The sequence below is a fragment of the Trachinotus anak genome, unplaced genomic scaffold, assembly GCF_046630095.1.
Source record: "Trachinotus anak isolate AG129_WGS33_773 ecotype Australia unplaced genomic scaffold, CSIRO_AGI_Tana_v1 ptg000004l, whole genome shotgun sequence".
In the NCBI taxonomy this organism is placed as follows: Eukaryota; Metazoa; Chordata; class Actinopteri; order Carangiformes; family Carangidae; genus Trachinotus; species Trachinotus anak.
In genome coordinates, this window is record NW_027273855.1 from 15165668 (window position 1) to 15182471 (window position 16804).

At 39.0% G+C, this 16804-nt stretch overlaps 2 protein-coding genes across 5 annotated transcripts; one reads left to right on the forward strand and one right to left on the reverse strand.

The window, feature by feature from the left end:
* The first annotated feature begins 1036 nt into the window (after nt 1-1036).
* apobec2b (apolipoprotein B mRNA editing enzyme, catalytic polypeptide-like 2b) lies at nt 1037-3392 on the forward strand. 2 transcript variants are annotated; one of them, XM_071476296.1, is made up of 4 exons: nt 1037-1380; nt 2344-2524; nt 2665-3016; nt 3138-3392. In XM_071476296.1, exons 1-3 carry the CDS (start codon nt 1097-1099, stop codon nt 3004-3006), a joined length of 807 nt encoding a protein of 268 aa, XP_071332397.1. In that variant the 5' UTR covers nt 1037-1096; the 3' UTR covers nt 3007-3016; nt 3138-3392. The 2 variants fall into 2 exon arrangements, with proteins under 2 accessions (XP_071332397.1, XP_071332398.1); XM_071476297.1 differs by having other exon boundaries at nt 1046-1380; nt 2665-3008.
* LOC139620597 (cell adhesion molecule CEACAM5) lies at nt 3231-14081 on the reverse strand. 3 transcript variants are annotated; one of them, XM_071476291.1, is made up of 19 exons: nt 13931-14081; nt 13776-13814; nt 12868-12939; nt 11952-12236; nt 11576-11845; nt 11063-11332; nt 9605-9874; nt 8445-8735; nt 7988-8260; nt 7530-7796; nt 7055-7345; nt 6083-6355; nt 5885-5999; nt 5590-5747; nt 5400-5501; nt 5062-5130; nt 4814-4873; nt 4334-4402; nt 3231-4192 (listed from the first exon to the last, which is right to left on the reverse strand). In XM_071476291.1, the coding sequence occupies exons 1-19, from the start codon at nt 13959-13961 to the stop codon at nt 4128-4130; spliced, it is 3270 nt and encodes a 1089-aa protein (XP_071332392.1). In that variant the 5' UTR covers nt 13962-14081; the 3' UTR covers nt 3231-4127. The 3 variants fall into 3 exon arrangements, 2 of the variants coding, with proteins under 2 accessions (XP_071332392.1, XP_071332393.1); XR_011690851.1 differs by having other exon boundaries at nt 4123-4192; nt 4814-4893; XM_071476292.1 differs by lacking the exon at nt 3231-4192 and having other exon boundaries at nt 4320-4402; nt 4814-4893.
* Between the last annotated feature and the right edge of the window lie 2723 nt (nt 14082-16804).

A 16804-nucleotide genomic window follows, 5' to 3' on the forward strand; every position in this document is an offset into this window, starting at 1 on the left:
GTATATGCGGAGCAGCTTGAAGCATCCCTGCCCCCCACCCCAACACACAAACACACACACACACACACACACCGGCTGTGACAGCTCATCCATTCGAGTTAGACAAGCAGGCTGGGCTGTGGTCCTGTTGGTAATTGCCTCTGAAATGAATTACTTGGCATGGAGTGAGGCCGAGGGAGTGGAGGAAATTGTAATTGAACTGCCCCCTCCCTCCCACCCTTTCCCTTATGCCTCAAGTTATTACATCTGCAGTGCAGAAAGCCATTTTCTGTCCGTATATAGACACACATAGACACAGAAATACACACTCTCTTACGAAACCAATTTTCCCCTCCCCCACACAATGGCCTCAGCAGAGGGCCATATTGATGCAGGGTGATTTCACAGATTGATTGCTCACGGGCACGTGCACACTAGGCCACACTGCACTCCAGAGACAAATATTCTTCCTACACTTTATGTGTTTGTATTTGTTTGTACTGCCCACCTAACAGTCTTTCCCTATATGGGGTGCCCTTTAGCTGGCCTTGGTGTTTTGCTAAGGGCTAATGGGCAGCAGGACATGAGAGCTGGCACAAACAAAAGTGGTGTTCAGTATCAACAGAGCCCTGGTTACCCCATACACACAGACACACATAACCAAGCATCGTTATTAATAACCTGCCTGTTGCTGGCCCGTTGACACTTAAAGCCTGATGGATTAAAAGGCTGCCACACGCTGTGTTTGAGGGAGTACATTTATACATAAATATGGCATTTTGCTGTGTTAATTTGGCATAAAGTTTGGTTGGAAGAAATGTAAGTCCTGTCCTGGCCTACTTTCATGATGCAGCACATTGGCACTCAATCTTGTGTTTGGCCTTTTAATAGCCAGGGCATGGAAAGAGGGGGAGTGAGTTAACAGAGGCACTTACCCCTGCCCTGGCCAGACATGCACATGTTATGACTCCAGCCACAGCACACAATAGGATCTATTTCTGTAAAACCACTAGGGTTATCACTCCACTTACACTACCCCCCCACCCACCCCCACCCCCACCCTTCTCTCCCTCCCTCTCTCTCTTTATCTAACACTGTCACCCACTTACACAAAATCATGGCTGACAGAAACAGCCGGCTCAGTGTTAAGAAGAAAGAGAAGAAGGTGGAAACCAAAACAAATGATGAGAAGGACAAAGACAAGGAAAAGGGGAAGGAAAAAAATGTGAAAAAGCCTGACAAAGTTGTGAAGAAGCCAGAGAAGACCCCTGAGCAGCCTAAAACGGAGGAAGAGAAGAGGAATGGGGAAAGTGGAGGGGCAACAGGAACGGAGGTGGGGAACAGTGAAGAAAATGGAGAGTTTCAGCCCATAGAGCTGCCACCATTTGAGATTGTCACAGGGTGGGTAAGATTTAATATATGCTCCACATGAGTTATTAGTCAGCATGTCCTACTTACAAACCTATTTTGCTCTCTTAACACATCCACTTTTGGGTTATGTTCTTCGTAGATTAAATATTTTTTCTTTGTATTCTGTTTTTCTTTGGGTCATATTTTTCCCAATGTTTGTTCTATACTTGCTTTCAGTGGGGAAGGATACGAATAACTTGCACCTGCCATCCTTACTAACACAGCGGTAAGAATAGGAATGAGTCACAGAGCCGACACAGATGCCGGCCCGTCCTGTATCACTCTGCCTAGCATCTGTTCCCCATTCCTTTACCTTTGAGTATTAGCTGTTTGATATCAAAGCTATCAGAGATCTATTTCTGTAATCCATCTGGCTATTAATGTAAAATATAACAATTGCTTACTAAAAGAAAGGCAGGAGGAGTATGTGTTTGGTAGAGTGGCTGAATCATGAAGGGCCCGGCACATCCAGAGATAATGGGATGATTTGAAATCCAGTAATATTTATAGAAAGTTTACTCAGTGGTGGCCTTAATATTTTATTCCCTGTGTTACCATCGTCTTTACTGAGGGCTTACCATGATCACTTTTTTTTGTTTTTACCATCGTCTAACCGTCGTAGTTTGTTGAAAAGTTCATCATAAAATGAGTGACTAATGCTCACAGTGTCAGGTGAAGAAGTGAACGCCTTTTCAGATGGAAAGGCGCTTCCAGTTACCACAATAAAAGGTGACAAATTACTTTGAAAGTATTGTTGACAGATGCATAATGCTGATTATTTTTTCACTTAGTCCTGGTAATCTAACCTTCATGCACTAAAAAAAAAAAGCCAATGACGATGACAGTGAGTGCTGTTAAAGTGTTTTATGAGACCCTAGCTTTCATATTCTCTGAAAAGGAAACAGACTACTTTATAATAGATTTAAGAAAACTCTCACTTTCACTGCCCACCAGGGAACAGATGAGCCCTTTTTACTTCAAGTTTCAGTTCAGGAACGTGGAGTACTCATCAGGGAGGAACAAAACCCTACTGTGCTTCAGGGTGGATACAGCAGGAGGCAGCACAGAGCCTCTGAAAGGTTATATGGAGGATGAACATGCCACAGCTCATGCTGAAGAGGCCTTCTTTCAACAGGTAATGAATGCTCACGCTCAGCTGCTCTCACTGTTAAACCCCATTGGAGATCTGACTTCTATTAGTTTGCAACAGTTGCCGTTTTCTTATATGATTTTTCTCCTTAATACCTCAGTAAATCCCCACTCTTTCCTTTCCAGGTGCTCCCTAACTCTTCCCAGGAGCATGATATCACATGGTATGTATCATCCAGTCCCTGTGTGGCCTGTGCAGCCAAGCTGGCCAGCATCCTCCAGCAGCGCAAAAAGCTCCGTCTCTGTATATTCTGCTCCCGTCTCTTTGAGTGGGAGCAGCCGGAGATAGCAGAAGGGCTCCGGGCTCTGGCGAGTGCCGGCTGCAAACTGCGGATGATGAAGCCATCGGATTTCCTGCATGTTTGGGAGACGTATGTTGAGAAGGAGGACCAGAGCTTTACACCCTGGGAGGACTGTCAGGAGAACTATGAGTACTATGTGGAGAAACTAGCTGATATCCTTAAGTAGATGTGAGTCAGTAAGTGTGTTGTTTGCAGTGAGTCTACGTGCATTTTCTGTCAATAAATAGCTTTTGTTTTAAAGGTTTGGCTGGATATTTACTCTGTTTTCCTTGTGTCTTTTGTCCTGTCTTGTTACAGGCAAACAAGATCTCCCCACTTGACTGAACCACAGATCAGCCTACTTGTGAAATCATCACCGGTTGAACATATGTTTTATTGAACACTCATGGCAACATTTTGTATTTTTTATTTTGATAATTTCACAGGGAGACACAAAATGCTTGAATTTCTAGATAAATACATCATGCAGTATCCAACTGGTCGCTTAGAAGAACAAAGCCATAACTGTTGTTGAAACATAACATTAAATAAGGTTTGGATAAGCCCAAGTTATATCTACTGACATCTGGTGTTTGTTCTAAGAACTGAAACACTACTGATAGTGGAGAACTGGAGAACTGATAAATTATCCTGGAAAACATCACATTATGTACAGTTCATGCAAAAACTGGAAGCTAACAATGTATTTGATAGATGCTTATTACATAAATAATGTTTCACAGTTAAACAGTGCATTTGACATCATCAATACAATTATATCAATAACAAAGATGTACAATTACAAAGTAAGGTAATGTATGAAGAACAAACGTATACAGTTATATTCTATCCATTGATTCAAGGTGTAATATCTTGTCAACTATTTGATGAATTCCCATGACAATTGATTGCCAACACTGTCCCGAGAGGATAGATCCTAATGAATTTACTCGACTCGAAGTCTCTAAAAAGATGCCACTAGAACAACTGACCTTTTAAACTCATCATTTATGCAACCCCATTGATCCCCAGGTGTACTTAAAATAATACTTAAAAATTGAACCTCAGACCGTTAATGTTTAGGTGAAAGCAAAACTGAGGCTGAGAGTCTGACTATGTAGAGCTGAGCCAGACAAGCTGATCCTTAGATGTGGTCTTGCCCAAGCATTGCATAACAGCTAAACTGTCTCTCCAGTTTTAATTCATTCAAAGATTTTATTTTTTGGTGTGCAATGACCCTTAAAGCTTCACAGGGCTGTAGTAAGTCTCCTTCAATGAGTGACAACTTTACAGGCATAAAGTTATAACTCATTGTTTGAAGGAAACCAGCCCACCGTTGTTTTCTTCTGTATCATGGCTCTCAGCCACCTCAGCTGGAAAGACACAAACAGCAAGATGTGAAAGGATGGCTCAGTAATACATTATATGTCAGCTACAGAGAAACTGGCTGATGGGTGTTGTACCCATCATCACAGAGAAAATGTTTCATTAGAAAAATGCATTTGTAATATTACCTTGGTCCTCCTTTGTGGTTATGGGTAGTGGTGTTGTTTCACTGGAAATCATGCCATTTTCATCCCCTTCTGCAGTTCAGATTGTTTTAAGAAAACCAAACGATAAAAGCAGAAACTGTCAGTGAGCAATGAGCACAGGGAACCTTCAGAAATTGAATTGAAACACCTTGTTATCAATCAATCATTGACAGAAAATGAATGGTCAACTATTATGATAATTGGACACTAAGCCAAAAATACACAGTTATGTCATTATTTTCTGGTTTTATTGGTCTTTTGTGATCTGCATCACCTTTAGTTCTGGAAAACTGGGATGGACTTTTCACTAGTTTTCTGTCTATTTTATATACTAAACAAATAATAGAATGATTGAAAAAACAATCAGCACATTAATCAAGAATGAGAATAAGCATTAGTTGCAGCCCAATTAGAAATAATAAATTCTAAATTATCTGTTTTATGCACGCCTGGGTCATTTACCTTTAGGTGGTGCATTCAGTGCTTCATCGGTGATGTAATCAACCAGTGGACAGGGTGCATCTGCACGAGGGAGGAAGGAACTTGAACACAAGAGCACCAACAGCTAAAGGCCAACTTGAAAATGTTTGTGGGGAGTTTCACAAATAGCAAATTCAAAAATAGCTCAGTAACGAATCATTGGTGGGGCAGTATCTGCAGTATATGCGGAGAGAGTGACCAAAAACCACAGGGAGGTGGTGTTAGCATACCAGTACGCTCCTTCATCTGAGCCATGGTGAGAAACAGATTTTCCTCTTCCGGCTTGTCTTCATCATCAGCTACGTGATGAGAAAACATAGGAAAAGGTTAACTCGTTGTGGCTTTTCTTCATTATTTTATGTTGAAATATTTATCATGAAGAAGTCAAGATGTCAGGATGTGCTGAAACACACTATAAACCCATAAAGATTTGGGTGATAATTATCTTTAGTTTCGTCTCTCCAAGCGACCACATTGTCACATTGTTTTTACATTGTCATTTGATACATTGTTATTAAAACATTATTGATTTTAGCTGCTTTAATAATGTACCAAACTAAAGTAACACCTGGTTTGCGGAATACTCTGAGGATAATGCATCCGAGGAAGACAGCAATGAGGCCAAAGAAGAGACAGCCAGAGATGGACAGAAGCACCCTCCTCTTCAAAACTGCAGATTAAAATGAAAAAAGAGAGAATGAGAGAGAGAATATTTGTAGAATAAAAACTCATAACTTCCAGGCTTCACTTGTACTCACGAAGGTTCTTGGTCTTGTAAGAAATGCTGAGTTTTGAATAAGATGGTCTCCCAGTACGACTGCCATAGCAGGTGTACAGGCTCTGCTCTGGGTCACTCTGGGGTGTGACTATGTGTCTCTCAGAAGGCGGCTGCTCAATTGGGTTTCCATTTTGGAACCTGTTTAAATTTTACATGTTGAATTCTCTGCATTGATGTTGAATTTTCATAAAGGCGAGAATCCACATGGTACATATATGAATGCATTTAGAAATATTTCCTCTATAGTATTAAAGAGTATTTTTGAGGAGTATTACCATGTGTAGTTCCACATGTCCGTGCTTTCCTGAACCTCACATTTGAGCACCAAGCTGTCAGTGGAAAAGACTTCTGACCAGCCAGTTAACAGGATTATGTGAGCCTGTGGGCGCTCTGCAGTAAACACGAACTGTGATAAACACATTTAACACTGGCGTACATACAAAAAAATCAAAGAGGAAGAAAACAAAACCCACCTTCGATATTGAGCCTTACAGCTTCACTCTGGTCTGACTGGAAAAGTGTACCTCTTTTAACTTGGCATTTATATGATCCAGTGTTTGCCGTCATAACAGAACTGATGTTATGATTGTTTCCAGATGCTAGTGGATCAATCAGAGTGCCATCTTTGTACCACAGGTACTCCCATCCAGAAGAGACATTAATGTGACAGCTGAAGGAGACTGAATCTTCAGTGTGCATCACATCGTAGTTGGGATTCTTCATCAGTGTGACTCTGGGTTTTGTATCTGAGGAGTGATAATCATGCCAATGCTAATAGTACAACAGTATTTAAATGTCTCAAAAAAACATTTCCCCCCCCCCCAGTTTACTTAAAGACATTTTGGAAAAAAACACTTATTCACTTCCTTGTGAGAGACAGATGAGAAGATTGATACCAACACTCTCTTGTCTGATGGCTGGGTTAGCTTAGCATAAAGACTGGAGGCAGGAGAAAACAGCTAGCCTGGCTCTGTCCAAAGGTAACACAATCTGTCTACCAGCTCCCTTAATGCTCACTAATTAACACCCAACACAATCTTGTTTGTTTAATCTTAAAAGAAAATAATAAAAAACAATGTGTGGTTTTGCAAGGGGCTATGTGCTCAATGTGCTTCCTGAAGATAGGTGAATTTTTTTAAACCTTTGGATGGGGCCAGGCTAGCTGTTTCCCCAGTGCTCCAAGTCATTAAGCCAACCGTCTATTGGTTGTAGCTTTATATTGAACATGACAGATATAAAAGTGGTATTGCTCTTGTACTTAGCAAGAAAGCAAATAATTTACCAAAACTGTCAAACTGCTGCTTTGAAATGATTGTTTTCACTTAATATACTCCCCACTGGCCTCCTACGGTGTGACAAGTCAATATTAAACAATGAATTAAAAAATGTTATTCTAAAGAATTGTGGCAACAACAACAAAAAAAAGAAGTAGAATAAAATCTCACCATAGACACTGAGTGCTAGTCCAGAGCTGACAGTGCTGGTGACAGACCTGCTCTTAAGCTTTCCTAAACAGCTGTACTGTCCACGGTGTGAGGCTGAAGCAGAACTGATGGAAAGAGTAGTTTTATCTGTGTCAAAAGACACAGTATCATCAGGCTGGACCTCCTGTTCATCTTTGTACCATGTATATTTCCAGTCAGAGCTGCCATTCATCCCACACCAAAACTTCACACTCTCAGAGGGGAACACATCCAACCACTGGGTCATGTTCTTCAAAGATGGAACAGGAATTTCTAAAAAAAACACAGACACGTTAGCCACTTGTATTATTCTACAAAATATCCTTGAATTTATCTTGATTATAGATTTTATAAGATTTTTATCATAGCATGAAAACCATAAACACAGATGAAGACAGCATTATTCATCTAAACACACATCACACATTAATACAAAGTATTACTTTCTTTGGCTCACCAGATACTCGTAAGACCAGTTTATCACTCTGCTCTGAATGGTAATCTGATTTGTCTCTTTTGGCCATGCACTCATAAGTCCCACTATGTGATAAACTGGCATTACTGATTGTAAGGCTACTGCTGTAAAAAAATGCTCTTCCATTTTTCTTCCACTTATACTTCCAACCAGATGAGATTGCAACTTCACATTTGAAGGACACTGACTCTCCAGCATAGACCATGTCAACATTTGGATCTTGAGTCACCAGGGGCTTCGGCTTTTTCTCTAAAGACACAAAGCAGAAGAAATGTATGTGTGTATTCTGTCATACCAGTGGTCATTAACTGTTCATCAAATATCTGACCAGTCAGATAACAGCATCATAACTGACTAAAGATGCACTGCAGAAACACAGCTGAAAACTCAATGCCTCCATAGTACAAAAAATATTTTGGGGGAAGTCAACAGAAACTTACCTTCAACTTCAAGATGTATAACCTCACTAGAATCAGAGATGAAGGCTTTATTCCTGCCTCTTTTTGCTTTGCACTTATATGATCCCCTATTTGCTGTCCCAATGGAGTTGACCAAATACATGTTTTCAGATACACCAAGTTCATCCACATCTTTGTACCACAGGAACTCCCATCCGGAGGAGACATTAATGTGACAGCTGAAGGAAACGGATTCCCCAGGGAACATCACCTTGTACTTTGGATCCTGTGTCAGTACGACACTGGGTTTCTTATCTGAGTGTGTAAAATTACAAGTTATCAGAGGTGTCTTTAACAGGTATTTATCCCACCCCAACCCCTTGGCCTAATCTTGAAAAAAATGTTTTAATTGTACCTAAAATAAAGAAAACATTCCCTATTATAGATTCCCCCAAAATTAAGTATTTTTATTTTTGTTCAAATTTAAAAGAAAACTCACCATACACTGTGAGAGTAAGTGCAGAGCTAGAGGTGCTGTGGACAGACCTATCCTGGAGGTGTCCCTTACAGTTATATTGTCCAGCATGTTTCACTGAAGCAGAAATGATGGAAAAAGTTGCTCCATTCAAGTTAAAAGAGACAGTAGTATCAAGCTGGACTTCCTCTGCATCTTTGTACCATGTATATTTCCAGCCAGAGCCTTCATCCATGCCGCAGCTCAACGTCACGCTCTCAGTGGGGAACACATCCAACCACTGGGTTATGTTCTTTAAAGATGGAACTGGAATTTCTAAAAACACACAAGACACATTAGCCACTTTGCATATCCTTAGAGATATCATCTTTGCAGCTGCAACCAACTTTCTATCAAGTAATCTTCAGGTTATTTTCTTGAAGAATTCGGTAACCGTGTGGTCTATAATTTTCTAAAATGGCTTTTTTTTAAATATTAAGTTTACTTTCAATAAGACAAAGAAAAGCAACTAATTCACTGAGATGTAATGCTGGAAAAAATGTTTAAAGTAAGAAACCAGCTAAGGAGACAAAATACATAAAGGTGCTTTGTCTGATTAATTTCGAACATAAAGTAACCACCATGTTCTTTTTGAGAGCACAAAGAGCGTACAACGGCCTTGTCAACCTAAGCATCTGGGGTGCGATGACGAGGATGTCAAATCAAAACACAATGGCCCATTATTCACGTGATTTAGAGAAGAAACAACTGCCTAAATCAAGTATTGTATTAACATAAAGGAAGCAGAGACCAGTTTTTTAACAGTTGTAAAAAAAAAAAAAAAAAAATTTGAAACTATGGACTGAGCTCATAGATTGCACAAAACATCCTTTCTCTAACTGATATTCCAGTGGTACATAGACATACTGCATACTTCTGAGCGATCCCTCCCTGCATTATACCACACCACAACATCCTGTTTCAACAGAATAGGCATAAAAATAACGGAAGCTAGATGCTCTCAAAATGCTGTTTTACTGAATTCAAAGCAGCTTGAGGTTTTTTAAGGCGTGACAACAGCAAGACAACGGTAAATGACAACTTCATTTACATATATGATTAGCATATTGCACATTTACAACAAACAATTTGAGCTTTTCTTTAACGCTATGTTTTAAATAATACAACTTGCTGTTTTTACTTACTGTGAACATCTAGTGATATTTCTGCACTGTGGTCTGTTGATGTTTTTTCACTTCTGGTGGCCTTGCATGAGTATTTTCCCCCATGAGAAAGACTTAGAGGGATGCTGATGGTTTTGCTGGTGGCAGGTAGTGAGAGGTCATTTCCATCTTTGTACCACTGATAGTTCCAGCCAGAGGACACATCAACATTGCAGATGAAGTTCACTGTTTCTCCAACATACATTGGGTTAAAATCAGGGCCCCTGCTCATTGTTGGCACTGGTGTGTTTTCTAAAACAAAGAGACAGTTCACACGAAATTACTGCTACACTGCACCTCAAAGCTTGTGATGCAGTCATATACATACAATCACACAATCCAATACGACTGTTCTGCCATAAAGTCCACATTTATGATGAAGGTCATAGTTAGCGTTGTTGTACCACACTGCTTTATATTCAGAGGTGTAATATCCTGTCACCCTTGTGTATGCAAAAAAACCAGAAACACCTCCCAATATGACATAGTGCTGTACAAGACCACCTTTAAATTTGCTCTCAGCAATAAATATACATTTGGAAAAACACTGTAAAACATTATAAACTTCATAAAGGTAGAATTTACAAGAGAGCCGCTGTATTGGATTGAAATAGACCTCACAAAGGGGCCACTAAGTGTATATCAGTATGACCACCTAAATTAAGTTAATGAAATATTACAATTAAGATGTAATAACTGTACTTGTAAAAGAAAAGTTTTGGGAATATGCTAAGTCACTCTCTTGGTGAGACCTGAGGAGATACCATTCTGATATCTGTATGTATGTATGTATGTAACAGTACAGCCAACGGTTGGTTAGCTTAGCTTAGCAAAAAAACTGATAAAAGTAAGAAACAACTAGCCTGGCTCTGCCTAAAGCTGACATTCTCACAGTTAGGTTTTTGCACAGATTAAACAAACACGATGCAATGTGTTCGTTAGTATGGTTTATGCAAGATTTTGTTACCTTTGCTAGCTCTGTACCCAAACTTCCAGTCCAATGTAACTTCCCTCATAGTTCTGTTTTTGGTCTCTGCCATCTCTCGAGGCTCTAATATATTCACTAGCTAGTTTCTAAGTAAGCTGACCTTTGTCTGTTTGCCCTTTGGCAGGTAGTGTGCAGTAGGTATTAAAGAATTTTTTGCTGTGGCTGAGAGCACTATGAGTGGGGTGAAAGTGAACCAGCATGGCAAAGCTGAGGGCCAAACAGCTTAACAATGAACTACAACTCACTTTAAAATTCTATTTAGCCGAAGGGAGCTACAAATTTGGGCAATAATTCTCTACGGGTTCATCACCATAAGTGACTACTTTCACACTGTTTTGACATTTCATTGAAGTCATTGTTATTATAAAAATATGGATTATAGCTGCTTTAAGAAAGCTGAATTCATGTAAAGTTAATGTAGGCTTGTGCTATACAGAGGTATGAAATCTCACCATAAACTATGACATTCATTCTGTTGCTGAATCCAGAGCTGACAGGCCTGAATTTAAGGTGTGCTTTGCAGGCATAGTCTCCTTGATCGGTTTGAGTGACTGAAGTGATAGTAATATTTTCATCCTCATCTCTTCTGTCCAGCTTCTGTTCATTTTTGTACCAGGTGTACGTCCAGTTAGGGTCATCAACATTACAGCTAAAGGTCACTGTCTCATCTTTGAACACATCCAACCGGAAAGACAGCAGCTTCAGGGATGGTGTAGGTGGGTCTGAAAATATGCACCACAAAGAAATCTTGAGGATAAAACCTAATTAAAATCACTCATTGCATTAGAAAAGGATAAGAAAAATAACACAAAAATGTGAAGTGCATTATTAGCTATTCAGATTGTCAGCTTTTCATATTTAAGTACTATACATGTATCCAAAAGGCTCATCCAGATGAATGAAATGGTCGTATGGTTGTAGTGTATTTTGACCTAGCTGGTGATACAGTACAATGGTATGCTTACCAGAGACCTGCAGAGATGTTTTACTCTCCTCTGTGTAGAATGGGTCTTTGCCTCTCTTGGCTTTGCAGTGGTACTGTCCACTTTTAGAATGATCTATAGAATTTATGATGTATGTATCAGTATTAGATCCTTGAATTTCACTTCCATTATGGTACCACAGATATTCCCATCCAGAGGACTTATTGACCACGCATTTGAAGGTGACTGACTCTCCAGGAAACATCTTGTCAAAGTCTGGTTCTCGGCTCACAGACGGCTTGGGGTTGTTTGCTGATCAGAAAAAAATAAAGAAAAGGGTGACATTTCAATTATTCTGTATTATATTCTGTCTAGACACTCAGAAAAAGTATGGGTGATGGAACATAATGAAACCTACCATAAACTTTAACTTCAAGAGGGTTGCTTCTTGGAGTGGTAATGCTCTTTGTTTTGTGTTGACCTTCACAGGTATAACTTCCCTCCATTTGTTTTGTTGCAGTGATTGTAAGGACTGATCTTTCGGCAGAAATGGACACATCTGCATCTTGTAGCTCAACTTCATTTCTGTACCAGACGATGTTCCAGTCAGAGCTCCCACTGATGGTACAACTGAACTCCACTTTCTCAGAGGTAAACACATCCAACCAGGATGAAAGTTGCTGCAGAGATGGTGTGGGAGGCTCTGGAAGTTTATAAAAAATATTATTGATTGTGTTCATATAATTAGAAAATAACATGTAGGCCCACTGGCATTGGGAAGTTTAGTGTTAAAATGTAACTTTAGTTACTCTTGTCTTGTTTTTTGTTGTGTTAAGTGCAGTTAGGAATGTGGCTCTAAATGAGATTAAAATAAATACAATTACAGACTACAGTTAAAATTATTCATGAACACATTCTTACAAAGTTTTTCCACATCAAACTTCCACAATAAAATACAAATGATATATTAATAATATGATATATACAGAAGGATTTATTACAGTTTTATTTTGCACATTGCAACAGGTTTCTCCTGAAAGGCAGAGAGTCAAACTTTGGTGATTTCATCTTGATACAAATCAGTACAGAGAGTAATTGCGATTTCACAGGTGCCATTTGTCATTTCTCATCTTTGGGCCAAAATAGGTGGAATACTGTGATGTACACATTGATTTTGGGTCAATTTTCTCATATCACCTATATGCACCTTAACATCACCTGTATGAAAACCCAACTGATTAATGTCAGGAAGTCATAAATTTAATTCATAACATTGAAGGAAGCTTCACAGTCATTTATGTGCAACAAAAAACAAACAAAGGTTATAATCTCACCATAAACAGTTGCAGCTTCCATCATTCCTGGCACAGCAGTGGGTGGAAAACTGGTGATGGACATGATAGTGGCTGGTGGAAAAGAAGGACAGGTTTGAGGAATAAACTTTAGATCAAAGCAGCCAACATTTGTGCTTTATCTAAATGTCAAGTGGAGGTTTAAACAGCTACAACATTAATAATACATCAATTTTTCATGCTAAAACGCCAAATATTCACTGGTTCCTGCTTCTCAGATGTGAAGATTTGTTACTTTTCTTGGTCATACATGATGGCAAACTACACCAGGTTTTGGACTGCTAAATAAAATTTTAGTAGCTCCTTGAGACGACAGGACCTTTTCTATTTTCTGCTATTTTATAGACAAATTGGGCAATCATTTTATTGGGAAAAAAAATGCCTATAAATCAATAATGAAAATAATTATTGGGCTATACAATATATTATCAGGTTTTATTTTATCCATCACATATACTGGATGACACATGAGCAGTTACATTCCATTAACAATACAGTTTAGAAAACATAACTATGTACAAAACATAATGTTTGCACAACAGAATACTGAAATACGAACTTGCATTAGTAGGAGTCCTAATTGTAGGAACTGTCAGACTCATGACAAGTACTTCATGTTCCTCATGTTTACATAACCCATGCTCTACTTCCTAATCATTATTTTGGTCTTATTCTGACTTAGCACAGACTACTAAAACATTTAATACATAAATACAGGTTCAATATTTCCATATACAATCACATAAACGAACTTGGAAACAGAATAATTATTTATTCATTGCAGAAGTGATAGATGTTTTTGTCCAACTGCTTACAGACTAAACGTTTTTCATGATTAAAAACTGCAGACTTAGCCTTAATGTTTTGTCAGCATGTCAAACGTGTCTTACCATCTTCAGGATCCGCAGCAGCACAAATAGCAGTGAAATCTGTCAAACCAAATAATCATGAATTTTCAGTGGAAATCATATTTGAATGTACATGAAGATATTCTTGAAATACTTTGATAAATCACAAAAATTCATGCAATTGCATGAAAACTTACATATGACAGCGAAGACTTTGATAAGACACATTTTCCATTGAGCTTCACATATAGATGCTATGTTGCTGAGTTGAGTCACGCATCTGCTGTGTGGTGAAGTTCAGCAGCAGACATACACTGCAGACTGGATGGGCGTATGTGACACATTCATTTCTGAACTCACCTCAGAACAGCAGCTTTCCTGTCTCTATGACATCTGCTTTTTTTTGTTGAAGCAACAGGAAACGTAACCACACTGTGTTCTCAAAATGAATTTGAACTGCTGATTTCTGCTGAAAAGTGACAGAGGGTTTAGGGAATTGAAACAACTTGCAAGAATGTTAATGTGTTCATAAGCCTGCTATTGTGTTGTTTACCAAACAAATATTGTGTTAATTGTTTATTCTGTGTGTATAGGTTGAGTGGTGAGAGGTTGAGTGTGTCCTTTAGAAAGGGATTTTTGCTTTTCAATTTACAGTAAAAGTTATAGTATGCCATGATTATTTTAAATTTTAAACTACTTAGTTACATTTTACGATGACACTAACCTTTATTTGAGTAATGACACTGATTCCTGACAGTATTTAAAGTAAGCAGAACTAAAACCAAAGCTCTCACTAAAAGTATATACTGACACTTTTACAGTGTCTTAGTGCAATTTCACAGTAGATCTTTTTTTAAAAATGTAGGTGTGACATGATTTGAAAAGCTGGGCGGAAGCTGCAGACTTTTTTTGTGTGACCATCATATTAACCACAAACAACACAGCCACATCCTTTGTCTTCAGCTAAATGCTACTCTCTAGACATTAAAACGGAAAGCAGTTTAGTCACAATTTCCCCTGAAACCTACACATACGTATACAGTATATATTTTCATAAATGTTTATACATAATGTTAGACATTTTCTCTTTACTATTCAGAGTGATTGCTTCAGGGGAAATTAAGTGCTGAAGCTATCTGCCAGTGGTTTTGTCTCATCATACTCACTATAAGGTATCAGTATAACACATAAAATGTATTATCTTATCACAGCTCAGACCCTGAGCCTGCAAATTAGCTTTTTTCTGCAAATTTATTTTGTTGAGAAGGATAAATATGAGAGTACCTATACTGTTGACAAACTACTCTGTCTAGTGTTACTGAATAAATCAATAACACTAGACGTATATACGATAACATAGTTTCTGTTGGCAGTGCGAAAAGGGAAGTCCTGTAGCAGCAAGGCTGTCTGGCAGAAAACCCTGAGGGCAAACCTCTCCCAACAGCACCACGAGCACTAGTTAGAGCAACATACAGATGGGTGACAAATTGATGGAAAAACACAAAGTGTCAAGCAAGGTGTTTGTCCATCATTTCTCGCCAGAACAGCTTCAATGCTCTTTGGCATTGATTGTACAAGTCTCTGAACTCTATTGGAGGGATGGAACATCCTTCCCTCATGTTTTGATGGTGGTGGTGGAGAGCAGTGTCTTAACAAGTCAGTCCAAATTCAACAATAGGTATTCAATTGAGTTGAGATGTAGCGACTGCAATGGCCATAGCATATTACTCACATCATGTTCATACTCATAAAACCATCCAATAACACACCATGGCCTATAGATGGCAGCATTGTCATCCTGTCTCTCCACTCATTTCAGTTTTTTCCTTCAGTCTGTCACCCATCTGTAGTTTTCTGTGTCGACATCAATGACATGAGGATAAAATAGTCCAAGATCACAAAAGCTAACCTGGCCAGGACATTTGAGTTTGCCAGAAACATGAGTCGGTTTTGATTAATTGTTTCTGGTCCCTTACCTGTGCAGGGTGATGACAGGATGTACAGCAGGTTTACTTTTTTGAACCTCTGGCTTTGTAGTGAGCAGGGATTTGATTTTTTTGTGGCCTTCTTTGGTCTTCATCCTACTGGAGTAGGTTCTACTATTTTATGTAGAAATATAGACAGGTGTTTAAATCAGGTTTGACATTAGGGATCTAGTGCTCAGCAGGTCTAGGTGATTAGAGTCCCTGCTAGGGTTATAGAAAGTGGGGTTTTGGAGTATCAGTATGTTTTCTACAAATGCAAATCACCATGCACTTGTCACCATTCCCACCACTGGTGACAGTGAAGTGTCCCACAAAGCATATGTTTCCTCCAAACAGAATCACAAGCCCCCACATCGTCATGTGCCCAGGCCGTCTAAATTTCTCACTAAAAATACAATATGTCTTGAAACCATCTCCATTAGTTATAAATTTCCCTTTCCATGACAAAAGACTACGACCATTCCACCTTGTGGTACTCGACAGACCACCTGGCCCTTATTCACAACTCTGAGCAGAATTTGGACAATTTATCTCAAAACTTGTTGCATAAATTAACCAGATTCTAATTATTGGTGACTGTAATATTCACTAGAATAAAGCTTGTGACCCTTTAAGTAGAGAATTTTTAGCAATTATTAACACTTTAGGTTTCACCCAGTTTGTGAGTGAACCTACTCAGTGCTGTTAACGCTTGACTTGATTCTATCCTGTGGGATAGAGGCTTCTATAGTCTGACTGTCTCTCCCATCACCTCTGTTATCTCTGTTCACTTTCTTTTCAAATTTGAAACAACTCTATCTTGCACTCATACAGTTAGTTGAAATGTTGTTACCACTCATTGGTAAATTAACTTCAGCAGCTCTTGTCCTGGCTCCTTTCACTGTAGAAACAGACTCAGCTAAAAATTGTACCAGTGTATTAAACACAGCTCTGTCGAGTCTCTTGGCTTCAGGTGCTCCTCTCACCACCAAAACTAGATGGTCAAAGAGGTCTGCATCCTGGTTTATTGAGGAAATGTGCTCTGAAGCAGGAGAATGGAGTGCAAATCAAAAACAGAAGCGCTGTACTTCTAGTGGCACAAGTGTA